Below are 15960 nucleotides of genomic sequence, written 5' to 3' on the forward strand. Positions count from 1 at the left end.
TGATAACAAAAAAATACGTTCCTTTTTTAACCGACTTAAAAAAATGAGGTTACCAATTCGACGTCTAATTTTTCACTTCAGAACCCAATCAGTTGTTATTCAATTTGGAAAATTCTTTTTTTATTTAGAAGAATTCACTTCTATATTGGCCTCATACTTTATTTTCAATAACGGTTAATTTTGGATTTTCAATTGATTTTACTACATATTGTGTTAAAAGGAGTTGTTAATTGACTTGACATTTCCCAAACTTATTCTTTAAATGTTTTTGTTGGTATCCTTTCCCACGCGATATTATTATAGCATCTGCTTTTTTAATATCACCACTAATCGTTTAGGAACCAAAAAACTAAAATAAAAATGTATTTTTTTAAATGCTTTGACGATTCCTCTAGAATTGCCGACATTTGGCGACAATGATCATTTACCATCAGACAATCCGCACGTAAAATGGCCACTTGTATTAAAACACAATATTTATTCCACATTTATTGTACACTACAATAGACAATTTGATATACATATTTTTATTATTTAATACAGAGTACAACACATAGAAAAACTATTTTTATACTTAAAAACAATTGTAAAAATTTATAAGTTAATTTTAAAGACTCTAATGAGAAATAAAATACATACCTAATGTATGGCAAAGATATAATTTTGAATTAACGAACGACAACCGTTATCAATTGCATTATAATGCTAGGTTTACACTAGAACAGGTTCCCGTATGAATTGTTTTTTTTTGTACGGCCAGTGACCCCTCTGCACCTGATGGTAAGTGGAGTTCGGTCCAATAGAATGTCGACTGACGAGAGATGATAACCAGCAGTTAACACAATTATGGCCTGTTGGAGCCGGATATATGATCCCTTGATGGATATGAGTTTTAAAAAAAAAATTTTTTTTAAGCTAATTTATAGGCCATTGTAGATGCATCTTTTCGCCTTTTTTTTAATTTAACTGACGATGAATAATGAGTGCCTATAAATAGTACAGTGGCATGACAGGCTAAATGCCACGGGTCCTTGGCTCCAGCCCACTTTTATTCAAAATTTGTAGCTTTTTGTACGCTGAGGCCAGAAAAAATGTAGCCGGATCAAATTTACATACAGATTTTTCAAGTTAAACCCCTTTCGATTAATTTGCTCTTTATGATGTTTCTTCACTACAGCAGAGCCATCTGAACTTTAAATTAAAAGGCACTATGGCGTTGCTCTGAGCTCGCCATATTGAAATGATATATATGAATGGTCCAAATGGCCAATAAATAACTGACTAGAATGTGTCATACTGAAATATTATATCATTGTATTTGTCATTGCTTGAAAGCTGGAATAAACAATGCGGTAGATACCACCCAGATGTTTACAGATATGAGAAAAGCAACACTCCCGTATTAAAATAATAATAAGACCAGGATTTATATAATGCCCACATTTAAAAGAATTCTTTTAAATAATTTCGTATGACGCGAGATCCTGTTTTAGTGTAAACTAGGCTTAAAACCAGGATTTGTACAATGCCACTTTATAAACCAACTCTTAAAGAATTTCGCGTGACACGAGATCCTGTTCTAGTGTAAACTTGGCTTAATTCTGACCTCACTACTTCACACTTGGTGCGACCTAGCCAATATTGTAGTCCACAACAAACTCGACTGGTTGGTCATACGCCCTAATAGAGTTTTCATAGCCAGTCTGAAGTTACTGCATCAAAAGCAACCTTCGCAAACTTCAAGTCAGTCATAAAGTTTGCCGTGAACTCGAATATATCTTAATATCACAACGTTTTCCGCATCAATCTTCATTCAACGACAACACTCATCTTGGTAGACCTTAGAGGTTGTGGAAATTAAATATATATTACTATAGACACCACAATCAGATTAATATGAAAAACTTGATTATATACTAGTCTAAAATGTTCAGTATAATATTGGTATACGAATTACATTATTTTTAGGGTTTTAAATGGCACTACACCAGTGGCGAAAGGTGACATTTTCCTAAAGGTAACTCGACCAAAAATTTTGGTACTAATATGCATAAATGTGGTCTACAAATCGTTCTGACAATTAGATTCTACAGGAAGTCTACAGGAATTAGGTTATATGGACCTCTTGGCACTGCACTATACTAAGGGACATTAAAAATGCGTTATCTCACATATGACATAAAAGCTCGTCTTATTTAAAAAAACAGATTATTAGGACAAAATATTAGTCCTATATCACCTACTTTTATATTTATGCACGTTTTATTCCTTTTTGGAAAACAATATTATTGTTGCCTAATGTTATTAAGTTCTCGATTTCAAAATTTCAACGAATATTATAATTAAAGTTTAAAAGACATCAAGTCGTTTGGTAATACATTAATGGTTAAATATTGTCTACGATACAGAGGATTATATCTAATTAGGGTTGCCAACTTTGTACGACAAATAATCTAAATATATATAACTCAAAGATGACTGAGTGACATAGTGATGTATCAACGCACAGCCCAAACCACTGGACGGATCGGGCTGAAATTTGGCATGTAGGTAGATGATATGACGTAGGCATCCGCTTAAATAGGATTTTGATAAATTCAACCCCCATGGGGATAAAATTGGTTTGAACATATCAGTACCTGGAAAATATGTAGCAAGACTTTTATCATACAGTGGACTTTTATCTCGGAAAACTACTTCACGCGGGCGAAGCCGCAAGCAAAAGCTAGTTTTAAATAAAATAAACGGAAGTTTATATCTTTGAATACATTCCAGTTTACTTATTTACGCCTCTGGATTCCAGTGGATTCTCTATACTGGATAATAAACAGTATACCTCCGAAATAAAGAATAATACTTAACTAACAGTAGGTTGGCAACCCTACCTGTCTCTCCGACACTTAAAATACTAAATATTGGTGTAGACATTTATCACATTGATACATGTATACATTATACGTCAAACTACGAGTATATGGCCGTCATGGCTAATATAAGGCCCTGCCGACCCTACACGCATGGTTAGCGTGAATATAGTCATTAAAGGTGGCCTAACGCCGAAATTAGAGACTAGTTAAACACCCAGCAGAATATTTACTTGAGCGTACCCATGGAAGCCAGGGGAGGGCAACTACCTCCCGAGATCTCATTGTATGTACTTCTGTAGAATTATTGGGCCTACTCATGACAATTAGAAAATCAATTTGTCATACGCCCATATATTAAGCTCGCCGTGCTCCTGTCCCGTCGACTGTTGGACGGACGGTTGGTTGGTTGGGCCGTGTGGACGCATCGAATAAAGGTACCTTTGATATTGCTTTTGGTATACAGCTTTGTATCAAAAACGTAAACAAATAACTAGCTACTTGTGTTCAATGTATTTTGCTAAAATCTTGAAATTTATTTAAACTCTCTCAGTAGGAAGACGATCCGTGCCCACCAGTGGGACAGTATACAAGACTAGTGTCATCATTATTTTTAATTCCATTATATATTTCCGCGACAAATAACTACGTTTATCACATTTTCAGTGTCATATTTCAGCGGATCGAATTTCTAAAAAGGAGTTTTAATTTTTTTTTATTACTTTTAATGACGAGAAGAGCTTTCTGTTCGCCTGATGGTAAGCGATACGACCGCCCATAAACAGTATAAACACCAACACCTTGAATTACAAAGTATTGTTTGATATTCCACTGCGTTCGCCATCCTGAGACATGAGATGTTGAGTCTCATTATGTCCAGTAGTTATATGGTAAATGTGTAGAATTGTTTACGATTTTGTTACAAAGCTGTTCATCGCTGCAACTCTTCACAGGAGTGACTTGTACTGCGCGAGGCACTCCTCCTCGTCGACGAGTGAACAGTCCAAATAGTCGTCTTCCTCCATTCTGATCGTCGACGAGAGCCGCTGCAGTGCCAAGTCGCGCTCTTTCCTCCTGTAATGGCGAATGTAAGAAAATCTTTAGTAATCAAATAGGCGAATATACAAATATAGTCATTTTAACATTAATATATAATAATATAATATCAGCCCTGTATTATACACTTGCCCACTGCTGAGCACGGCCCTCCTCTACTACTGAGAGGGATTAGGCCTTAGTCCACCACGCTGGCCTAGTGAAAATTGGTAGACTTCACACACCTTCGAAATTCCTGTAAAGAACTTCTCAGATGTGGAGGTTTCCTCACGATGTTTTCCTTCACCGTTAAAGCGAACAATAAATTCACAAAGAATACACACATGATTATAGAAATCTCAGAGTTGTGTGCCCTTGGGAATTAAACCTGCGGACATTCGTCTTGGCAGTCCGTTCTACACCCAACTAGACTATCGCCGCTTACACCCGACTAGGCTATCGCCGCTTTTTAACATTGCATTGCATTACTGAATTAAACCAAACACATATCTTTTTGAAAATAACAGCTTACTATTAGTTACTAGAACCGTGAATGTAAATAAAAAATGTGTAAGTTTCTAACGAAATAAATACCAATTACAAGTAATTTTAATAATGATTTCTTATTAATGCAAATGTTAGAAAACGAAATTGAACTATTTTTCGGATTTTATCACGGTTTTTATATTTAAACTTTCTCCCGACATTTCGAAGACTGCAATTTTAATGATCGGGGGGCGTACCGAAACCCAATATCACTTTACCCGACTCGGGAATTGAATTCGAAACCTCAGCACGGCACTCTACCGCAATACAATTACGCCACCAATTCAGCCATGAATGTTACATGTTACATGTAAGTCTTTTGGCCAAGTGCTGTAAACCTTTATTAAAAATTTAAATAATAACTAATAACCAATTCGGTGTATTATTTCGATTTATGATAACCCAGAACAATTTCGTTGTTATTATTTTTATATAGCTTAATATTAAATCGTGGTCACTACATTAAAAGTGTAGCGACAGCGTCGCACATAGTATCACGTAGATGCTTGGATAAGTGTTAACACCCGTACATCACGTACCACATAAGTATAGAAGCACCATTTGTACATAAAATAAATCAGACCAAATACCATCTCGTGTCTCATTTCATCTTGCCATAAACTAATGGCAAAAAAGTAAATTGAATTACCTGTGTTCCCTTTTAATCTTTTTCTCAGAAGACGCGCCAGAACTGGTGGAAGGGTTCGATGACTCGCGTGGATCTTGCCCTAGAACAATATCAAACCATTCAAATTAGCGCACAACTGTTTTGCTAAGTTTTTCAGGGCCCACGTTGACTTCTCTTGAAGATGGACGTGTGAATTAATGAACAATTGAATGATTTATTGATATACAGCTGTGTAAAATACTCAAAAATAAAACATATAATCATTTTGCGCTAAGCACAGTCACTTTGTTTTCATTGTAGTCGATTTGCATTCACCATAATCACTTTGCATTCATCATGATAAACGCTGATAAACGCATGAATGCAAATTCATTATAGTCACTTTGCATTTATCATAGTCACTTTGCGTTAATCATAGTCACTCTGCATTTATCATAGTCACTTTGCGTTAATCATAGTCACTCTGCATTTATCATAGTCACTTTGCGGTAATCATAGTCACTTTGCGTTAATCATAGTCACTCTGCATTTATCATAGTCACTTTGCGTTCATCATAGTCACTCTGCATTTATCATAGTCACTTTGCGTTCATCATAGTCACTTTGCATTCATAATAATTATTTTGCGTTCATCATAGTCACTTTGCATTCATCATTGTCACTTTGCGTTAATTTTTGTTACCTACAAAACGTTAATGATAGAATTAATTGGTGAGATGAACGCGTAATTACTCTTAATTAGTTGTCCCCCGGCGGCTACAAGGATCTCTACAGCATCAGAGACGTTATTCTGGGCGAGTTTCAGAGCGGTCTTCGCTTCTTCAGTCATGTAGCCCATTGCTTCCAGCTGAAAATGTATTAATTATTTTTTTACGAATTTTATACTAAATTAAAATTAAATAATTGTTATACTGAAATAACGGATCGTGTCGTGGAAAAATATGAATTTGATGACATAAAAAGATCTCTAATTATTTTCCATAATTGTATATTTACACACTCACGCCTTTCATTTTCGAAGGTGTTGACAGAGGTGGAACTGGTGCACCCACTTTCTGTCGTGTATACTTTTTGTTCCATGATGTGATATTGGACATAAATTCTGGCCAGACGGGCGTGTAGTCCTTACACAAAGAATTGCAGAAGAGTACGTACCCCCTCGACGAGTTTGTTGTCGGGGTCGGGTTCGTCGTCGCTGTAGGAGTCGGAGTCGGAGCCGGGAGGCGTGCGGTCCGGCCCCCAGGCGGGCGTGGCGAGCAGGCGCAGTGCGTGGGGGAGCAGCCCGCGCGCCTGCTGCAGCGCGGCGCGTGCGCGGCGCCGCCCGTGCCCCGCGCGCACCAGCACGTGCAGCGCGCGCGCCGCCGCGCCCGCCGCCGCCCTGCACACCGTCACACGTGCTGCACACTACTATATAACTACGTGTCCACGGCCGCGCGCGCCGCCCGTGCCCCGCGCGCACCAGCACGTGCAGCGCGCGCGCCGCCGCGCCCGCCGCCGCCCTGCACACCGTCACACGTGCTGCACACTACTATATAACTACGTGTCCACGGCCGCGCGCGCCGCCCGTGCCCCGCGCGCACCAGCACGTGCAGCGCGCGCGCCGCCGCGCCCGCCGCCGCCCTGCACACCGTCACACGTGCTGCACACTACTATATAACTACGTGTCCACGGCCGCGCGCGCCGCCCGTGCCCCGCGCGCACCAGCACGTGCAGCGCGCGCGCCGCCGCGCCCGCCGCCGCCCTGCACACCGTCACACGTGCTGCACACTACTATATAACTACGTGTCCACGGCCGCGCGCGCCGCCCGTGCCGCCGGCCTGTTCATGTTATAAAGCATTTAAGGTCGAGCTACGAAATAGCCACTCTATACGGCGACTTAAAGCAGCGCAGCAAACCGCAACAACATACATATGGAAAATAATAAAACATACTAAAAGTCGTCGCCCGAATGACAATAAAAGCAGGAACGCGAGCGAGCGTGACAAATATAGGAATGGGATGAATGACCGACGCAGAGCGGGGTGAAAAACGGCGTCCCTGCTCAGTATACATAACGTCAGGACCACGTGACCATGCCGCGACCCACGTCCGTTCTGCTGATCCCATTTTCGTGACTAAACCGAAGACCTATTCCAGTTGACGATGTAGGCGCATATCCATCAATGGGCCAGTATAAAGCACAAAGCCTCACTTCTCCTGTCGGTGTCGCTCGCGCTCCTGGTGTCGCACTTGTCGCTGGTGGTCGAGGTGGTGGTGGGCGCGGTCCACGTCGCCGCTGGTGGCGCGGAGGGCGGTGCGCGCCTGCGCACGGGACCAGCCCAGCTCCATCAAACACGACACCGACTCCTCGTTCACCTGCACAAATAAATATAATAATATGAACGATAATTCCCCTGATCTTTCCGACGCAGTGAGTTACACCAAGTCAACTTGCCCTAATATTGAAATCATAACGTTACTAAATGTAAAATGACTCAAACTTACCCTCAAAAAGTTCATTTCGTATTCTGCCTTTTCGAAGAGCCTCTTGGCCTCCTGTCTATTGTTCTGGTGGTACGCCACGATGCCTTGCAACAGGTACAGACGCATGAACAGAATGCGCTCGCTCTCTGCAACCCAATATTATAATAATGATGATTAAAATTGTGGACTGAGTTGGAATCATTTTGGTCTGCAGAAAATTGATGAAGGCATATGTTTCTGAAAAGGGTCTCAAGATTTATAGCATAAGTCCGCAAAATTTAGAAGCTGTCTGAATTCACAGAAAGGCTTCTAAAACTTCAGTGTTTTGGAGATTCTAACAAGCCCGTATACTTGTGTCGACTGGCGAGGAATGATCATCTCTTGTCAGTCAACAATATCTGAACTCTCCGCTTATTATTAAGTATAGTGGAGTCCCTTTGCATTCCAAAGAAAAATGATACTAAGCTTGCTATGTACTGACCAGCGTTGCCCTTAATGGCTATGAGTCGGTGGTGGTTGTCCCCGTAGGTGCTGGAGAAGGCGGCGGCGGCTCGCTGCAGGCGCAGCGCCGCGTCCGCCGCCGACGACACCGCGCGCAGCCGCTCGTAGCACCAGCACACGTCCAGCTGCATCACCGCCCAGTTGTCCACCGACTGCAGCAGCGACGAGCGGCACTCGCTGTGCAGCCAGTACCAACATTACCACACATACAACCAGGAGTCTAATGAAATAGAGTGAACATTTAGTGATAGTTAGCTGATGAATTGGTTAATTAAACATAACTTACTGACAACTTGGTGGCTCTGGTCGTATCAAAGACATTTTCATTTACATGTGACTAAATGAAGTATCTCATAGCCAATACAAAAGCAGGAAAGTGCAACTAAAAGGGGAGATGCGAGATCAACAAGATGATCTACACAATCCTCAAGCTTCTTAATTATAGTGGAAGTAATAGGTTTGCTGCATAGCGGTTTTAGAACAAATGATATGCAGTACACATCCAAATTTGTATTTATAGCGTGACTCCTGACCTGAATTGCCGATCTGCCTCCAGCAGCAGTACAAGCGCCAGTGCGAAGTCCTTGTGCCTGATGGCGACGCGGCCGCGCTCGTGCAGCGCCAGGCCCACCATCAACGACCGCCTCTCAGCTGGAGGCAGTTCCATTGCCACGCCATTCTGGTCCTCCAGCTGTTGCATAACATTACGTCTTTTCAGGGATAGGTAAAGGTATCACACCCCCTTTCCTCCACCTAATGTGGGGATAAAATTAAACAATAAATATTTTTAGATTGTTTCATGAAACACGCTGTCACGAGCCTAACTTGGCGAAGGGTGGGTGCAGTAGTTATCCCTGGCTAATCCTTAAGGAGTAGACGCTTCAGCTTAGATACTTGATTATAATTATTATTACATAATGGTGGTGGGTTATATAATACATCCGCCCGGATAGCGACCACAGTACACAATACGTTAAGACCCGCCATAGTGTCCCATGTGAATGCGTTCCGGCATCAGCCTTTGTATATCAGGTTCCAACAAGCTGGCATAATTGTGGCAACTGCCGAGGGATAATCATCTATCGTCAGTCGACATTCTATTGGACCGCACTCCACTTACCATCGGGTGCAGTGGTCACTTTCCCATGCATGTGTACTAAAAATACATTTCTGTCACCGAGCAGTGTAATCACGGTAAACAAAATAGCCATGATAACCAGTCAGGCCATATAGATTTATGGAAATCGTACCTTCATATAATCTTCATCACCAACTATATCAACGCCATATTCTGACAGCAGGGTGGCGTCGTCCAGGGTCGCCTTCAACTCTTTGTACCTTGAATCCTCCTTGCTTATCTCTTCGGGACTTTCTGCAAATTGATTCAACGATAAATGTATACAAATGAAAAGTTCATAGTTGAATCTCAGAAAACTATTTTAATAATAGTAATAACAGTATCTATGTTAGTGATAACAGAGTAACTCTAACTTGGATAAAATTTACACAAGAAGCCAAATCACAAATCTTTACTAATACATAAAGCTGAAGAGTTTGTTCATTTGAAAGCACTAATCTTAGGAACTAAAACAATTTTGTTATTTTTACATCACTCTTGAATGCTATAGACTATTTTTATCCCGGAAAAACATTTAAACGCCGGCGGAGCCGCGGGAAAAAGCTAGTATGTAAATGGTTTATTGAATAATATGAAGTATGAAAAATAAGATAATAAAAGCGGAATTTCATAAAACCATATACATACCTGCCATTATCAAGGCCATGATTTGAGCACCATTTTTGATCCCCTGCTCTGCCAATGTCATCGACGGCTTTATCACTTTCCCGTTAAATATCAACTTTAACCTATGACAATAAAATAATGTAGATATTATTAAAAAAAATACAAATGAAATGAAACTTATCAAAAACACGATATTTAGAGAAACATCTATTTAAAATATAAACTATTAAAATATCATGATCATCAGCCACAGGATGTCCACTGTTGAACATGGGCCTCCCCCAAAGATTTCCAGATCAATCTATTGTAAGCGGCCTGCATCCAGTGACCTTCTGTTACTTTTATGAAGTCATCTGTCCACCTTGTGGGTGAACTGATAATACAGATGATTTTTAAGTATTGTTATTGCTAAACCTTGAATTCGCTTTGAAGTTGTGAAGGCTGTGACCAGCATGTTATGTAGTGTCAAATATTAATAGTAAATGGTGAAATATAACCAAGCATTGACTATAACAGTACCTGTTTTTCAAATATATAGTGCCCCGAGTTGTTAAAATACATCAAAATTAATTTTGATGTATTTTATTTGCAATAGGCATAATTAAAAACAGGTATTTATATATTATTTTTATATATATAGATTATATACTTAATATTTCTCCTTCCCTGAATATAGTATAGTCATTTTGACATTGTGTTAATAAATGAAACCACATACTCGCCTTTACCTCTGCTAATGACAATGTTATGAATAATGAATATCTTCACCAAAATCCTATTATTACTTTCCACATTTTTTTATCATTTTGTAGTTTGGTGTAAATATGGTGTGGGAATGAGTGTATTTCCGACTGAAAGTGTGATGTGATGTGTGTGACTACTTTCTTATAGTAATTGTAGTTGTGTAAGGGTGTGTGAAATTCGAATTATTTATTATTGATAATTATATTGGTCAAAATTTAAACTTTTTTATTTTACATCTATGGTTCTAGTATCTCTTTGTAAAGTGTTACATTCACGAAGATAAGTATGTAGTTTCATTAAATAATGCAATATTCAAATGACCCTGTATAATAGCCAGCAAACAACATAAGCACACTAAAGCGTTGTGCGTAAGTGTAGTTATAATAACAAAAAAAATCCGCACCATGCTTTAGTGTGCTTGGTAGTAACTAGGTTAAAATAAATTACCTATTATCAGGTATATTGACATTAACTGCCACAGCAGAAATAAGTTCAGTCGCCATTGCAATCAACTTTTTTTGAATATTCATTTGCATAGGTTTTTGGCCTTGCAGCATGGCCTTAACCCTGAACGTGGCCAGGCCTGTCTCTTTATACTCCTCATTGGCCCTCACCCTCTCCATGGAATGAAGCTGCAGCTCACGCAAGGCCTGTAGGACACTGTCACTGTCCATATTAAATTCTGTTGCAAACTTCCTCGCAAGATCCTGAAACACATAACATAGATATAACAATGACTTGTGTAGATGATTATCAGTGGTAGTCTTTTTATTTTTAAGTAAACCAATTTCATACTTATAGGAATCCTTATTCTGATAAGACTATCTTAGGGGTGTAGTTTATAGTGTATAAACTACACCGCTTTGAGGTCAAACAAAGTAAATTTTCTATATTTGTGCATATATACAGATAATTTGACAGATACTAAACAAGCAAGTCACTTCAAGGTAAGATGATGTTCAATAATAAATTTGCTTTAATGATTAATGCATTATAAGAAGAAACCAAGTCAAAACAAATTAAAATAATGGAATTTTGTAATTGTAATTCAATATCAGAGTGTATTCTATAAATATAAAGAAGACAAAGGACAAAACCACAATACAAACAACTTTCATGATATACACTTGTTTAAAAAAAAAAAAGAGTTAGGAAATGATGTTTATAAATGGTGAATGCATTGTAAACCTTTTGTTTATTCATTTGCTCTTTTTTATATTTTGTTAATATTTGTTTTATGCATATTATCTAGGTTTCTTATTGAATTCATTCTGTATTACTAATGATGTGCATACACTAGCACATAATTGTACCCATACCTAATGTGACTACAAATGACTTGTATCATAAGTGCCGCTTTGTTCGACTACGTGATAAATAAAGTTTTCCTTATATCTTCATAGTAAGAAAGTAATAATTTACAATAAAAATCTGATAAAATTCTTTTTAGCATATTGAGTGTGGAATTTAGTCACTTTGGATTTAAAGACAAGAGTCTAATATCAGTCTTTTTCACAAGTTACTGCCAATGGTTTATAAAGATTGATTTTACATAGGAGTCTTTATGCACAAATCGATTGCACCGCAAAATATATACAATTATTACCTGCAAACTCTGCGGTATTTCATTTTCGGCTTGTGTATACGGTGGTTCCCATAACTTAATCTTCTCTTCATTAAGCTTAGCTCTCAGTTTTATCAACAAATCCTCATACTGAAGATTAGTCTCCATTGTTTTCACAATACCGGCAAGCCGATGAACTTGCAAAAAACCAAAATATTTTTAATGAAATTGTCTGTAGACTGACGTTGTCAAATTCAATTTGAAATTAGCTTTTTTCTGCCTTCAAATTTTGCAGGTAGCAAAGAAATCAAAACTATTCAGCCATCAATGAAATTATATTACATGTTTTAAGTTTTCTTAATGATGAAAACTTAAAACATTTAATATATAAAATGAAAGGCTTTGGCCTCAAGACACAAAAAAATTATCATAGTGCATTCAAAATATAGTAGAAGAGCCAATAACAACAACAAATAAGTGCCTATAATAGTACTATTTATACCTATTCAGAAGTAAGGCAACTTTGGACGCTACCATCATAAGAGAGCCGCAATACAAGAAAGACACCAACAAATTGTTCGTAATATACAACGCTGAATGTATACGATCTTTGAGGTCTTGAGCGATTCGTTTCATACCTGGCGCGCAAGTTAGGGACGGGAATATGTAGATTTATATATAATTGCTCATAAAGCCATTTTAGGACGATTTTTGAACTACCAAAACACTCATTGTCTATCTGATAGAATTGATTGCAAATTAAAGTTATGTGTACTTTAGGAAAAGATAAATGAATCAATAAATATTTTGGTATTTTCATTGTGATATGATATTCACATTATAAAAAATTTAAGCAACTAAAGCAAAGATAACATATTGTAGAACCATAATGGTTATTTCATTCCTAGGTAATCGTTGTGGAAATAATATTTCTATTTGAAACAATTTGGCGCCGGAGAGGGCACAGTTTCCTTAGTATTTTTTCATGTTTTTTGGGCAAAGTATAAAATAACGAATAAAACAATAGGTATTACGTAGGTAGGTACTTATCTAGCCAATTTCACACCTAATAAAATTCATTTTAATTCTCGTTAACTAATAAATCTTGATTATTTAATATCGACATCATTAATTTACTTCCCAATGCAAATTATTACGATGACGACTGGCTTCCATATTTTAAGTAAGTTTTTAGATATATTATGGCGTAAAATTAAAAGTCCACACACTTAAGTACATTATTTGAATAACTACCTACTGCAGCGTGAATAATTATGTTAGCCTATCGGCTATTTATATTGAGGAAAACTAAACTGTAGGTAAACAAAATTAATACCTACCCATACCTACTACTTATAGTAGGTATAATATAGTAGCTACAAACCTTTTATTTTTATTATTACTGAGCTTTTTTATATAATGCCTTTTTTCACATCGATAACACTGAATAACGACGTAAAATAACAAAATCCGTTGGATCTTCATTTCGTTTTTGCTCCTGAATATGGAACACCTTTTATACGTGCAAGTAAATGGGTCACGACTCACCATATGAATGAAACTGTTGTACCTTACTCCTTGGAGGATCCAGAAAGGACGTTTATTAAACTGATTGCGAGATACCTGAGCTTACAAACTGTCTATAATAATATTATAAAATATAAATATTTAATATTTTTTGTCAAGCGAACGATTTTGCTGCCGAATGTATTTATAAGCATCCAAACCATTTATAATGGTCTACCAATGTCTCATAATCAATATAAAAAGGTATAGGTACCTGTTGTGAATATGGCGCTTCGCGTGGAACTGAACTCTATCCCTTCCAATTCATTCAAAATCAACCACACCGCTCTTAGCATAAAAGGGTTCAATGGGAGCTGGTGATCACAAACCAGTTAGGTAACGCAGGGGGACGAATTACGTATCAAATGGATGGATGGATGGAATCAATTACTTAACTGTAACTATTATTATAAATCAAACCTGTTGTGAAATCATAAGAATAATAAAACCCGGTAACGCAAATCAGCACTATAATATAATATTGTACCAGCTCTCCTGTCCGTATACCATGTGGCGCAAAGCTATATACTCCTGACTGCTGACTTGGAGGATGTCCACACGATAGCCAAACAGATCGCCTCCTCGCCGGTGGCAGGCCAGCTCAATAAGATCATCAGGAGGGCTTCCAGTCTCTTCAGCCAGCAGGCCGACTCGAGGGTTCAGAAGCGAACTGATTACAGTGATGGTGAAGGTATGGTGGCATAATTTTTTGATTCCATGATTAGGCCAGTAAAGCACTCGCCTGATGGTTCATTGTATCCACTACTCTACAAAGTAGTATTGAGGTTTGAGACTTTATTGCTTTCAATTAAGAACGCAATTTCACACTGAGGTCCGACGGCAGGTATTTATGATTTTTGTATTGGATTTGGCAGGTATTAATTTTTTTTTTTCAGTGATTAATTGGTGGGCTGTATCAAAAGAACAGCATAGGCAAACATTCTTTTTAAAGTAATTTAATTCGTTCTTCTTCATGAACTATCAAATTTACACATTATGTATTACAGTCTAAAATGTAAATACATAAAAAAAACCACGAGAAGACGAATTACGTAATTTTATTTAAAGAACCTACATGCGTCTAAATAGGGAATAAAAATCAGAATACGGGCAAAGGCATGGATTACGTTATTTATTCACCCACCATTCCTTGGGGAATCTTGAATCGGGACGAGATTAAAATCCCAACGTTGACTCAACGTATTATGTACAATTGAATTAAATAGTTCCTTAGAGAAGTACAAATATGTTTGTACAGTTTAATGAAGTCTTAACTAATGGAAAGAGGAAGTTTGTTTATAGAAAGTACACTTTGGGCAAGCTTAACTAATTTAACCGTCCTTCATTTTGGCTAGATACAAAGTACTTCTGGTGTGCTGGATTTGTTTTTTTTTTTTTGTAATTGTGCGGCATACGAACCACTCCGTTAACAAATAACTGACGTCTACCTAAAAGTGATGTTTAAACTTCTGCATAGAAAAGTTTATAAGTATTTCTACTTCTATAATCATTAACTGCGTAGGTACTGCGTTTATCTTGCGAGACATCAGATTAGTCACAATAGCCTGCTATAAGCGATATCTATAGCGAAGCTTGTCTCTGCACAAACATCCATTCCTTCAGAGAACCCAATTCCAAACCTCTGATAAAAAGACAATTAAAATAAAAGACCCACAAAAAGATAAAGACAGTTTTATTGTTTGGATTCGTAAAGTTTGAAGCAATCCTTTATGCGAGACGACGCGACGAAGTTTACCTACCATTTTCGGAAATTCAATATTTACCATTAAAATAGATTTTTATTTACACTTTTATTATGTTCCAAATAGTGTCAGAGAGGAATGGTCTATTAATATCATTATTGTGTCTTTTAATTTAATTTTTACAGACTGAAGCCGGGGCGAAACGTTTTAATTTTATTAGTAGTACTCAAAATGATTTTCTATGTTTACGCGAATGTTAGACATTGAAATAATATTTTGCAGACTTTATCGCGGTTTATATTATGATTTTTTCCCGACGTTTCGAGGACTGCAGCCTTCGTGGTCACGTGGTTGGGGGAAAATTATAATATAAAATCCGCAAAGAGGTTCTATTTCAAAATAAAAAAAAAAACAATTGAATTCAGATACTGGCCATCATAACGCAGCGGAGAGCGTTGAAGAATATCACAGTGAGGTTGCTGACAGAAGACGCAACACAGAAGAAGTGGTGGCGCTCGGCAAGAACGCAACCCATTACCTGCAGTCCATCAAGAAGATATTCGAAAATGTTTAGTACTTTCAATAAATAACTGAAAATACA

General features: G+C 37.8%; 2 protein-coding genes across 2 annotated transcripts; one reads left to right on the top strand and one right to left on the bottom strand.

Annotated features, from left to right (window-relative positions):
• Nucleotides 1–476: 476 nt before the first annotated feature.
• On the bottom strand, nucleotides 477–12353 carry LOC115442442 (NEDD8 ultimate buster 1). Its single transcript, XM_037436323.1, has 14 exons — nucleotides 12133–12353; nucleotides 10974–11233; nucleotides 9804–9904; nucleotides 9289–9410; nucleotides 8572–8729; nucleotides 8019–8215; nucleotides 7559–7683; nucleotides 7266–7429; nucleotides 6614–6814; nucleotides 6533–6572; nucleotides 6229–6477; nucleotides 5806–5920; nucleotides 5095–5173; nucleotides 477–3938 (listed from the first exon to the last, which is right to left on the bottom strand). The coding sequence occupies exons 1-14, from the start codon at nucleotides 12256–12258 to the stop codon at nucleotides 3812–3814; spliced, it is 2064 nt and encodes a 687-aa protein (XP_037292220.1). The 5' UTR covers nucleotides 12259–12353; the 3' UTR covers nucleotides 477–3811.
• Nucleotides 12354–13209: 856 nt separating this feature from the next.
• LOC115442464 lies at nucleotides 13210–15960 on the top strand. Its single transcript, XM_030167504.2, has 3 exons — nucleotides 13210–13273; nucleotides 14147–14347; nucleotides 15785–15960. Exons 1-3 carry the CDS (start codon nucleotides 13234–13236, stop codon nucleotides 15931–15933), a joined length of 390 nt encoding a protein of 129 aa, XP_030023364.1. The 5' UTR covers nucleotides 13210–13233; the 3' UTR covers nucleotides 15934–15960.

This window comes from Manduca sexta, chromosome 7, assembly GCF_014839805.1.
Source record: "Manduca sexta isolate Smith_Timp_Sample1 chromosome 7, JHU_Msex_v1.0, whole genome shotgun sequence".
In the NCBI taxonomy this organism is placed as follows: Eukaryota; Metazoa; Arthropoda; class Insecta; order Lepidoptera; family Sphingidae; genus Manduca; species Manduca sexta.

Excerpts from the sequence above, each read along its gene's own strand:
- LOC115442442 (XM_037436323.1), bottom strand. The coding sequence starts at position 12,258 with ATGGAGACTAATCTTCAGTATGAGGATTTGTTGATAAAACTGAGAGCT. Across the intron at positions 9,905-10,973 it reads GTCAATATACCTGATAATAG|GTTAAAGTTGATATTTAACG; the intron begins GTAATTTATTTT and ends TTATTGTCATAG. Across the intron at positions 7,684-8,018 it reads AGCCATTAAGGGCAACGCTG|AGAGCGAGCGCATTCTGTTC; the intron begins GTCAGTACATAG and ends ATTGGGTTGCAG.
- LOC115442464 (XM_030167504.2), top strand. The coding sequence starts at position 13,234 with ATGCAAATTATTACGATGACGACTGGCTTCCATATTTTAA. Across the intron at positions 13,274-14,146 it reads GACTGGCTTCCATATTTTAA|CTCTCCTGTCCGTATACCAT; the intron begins GTAAGTTTTTAG and ends ATATTGTACCAG. Across the intron at positions 14,348-15,784 it reads TGATTACAGTGATGGTGAAG|ATACTGGCCATCATAACGCA; the intron begins GTATGGTGGCAT and ends AATTGAATTCAG.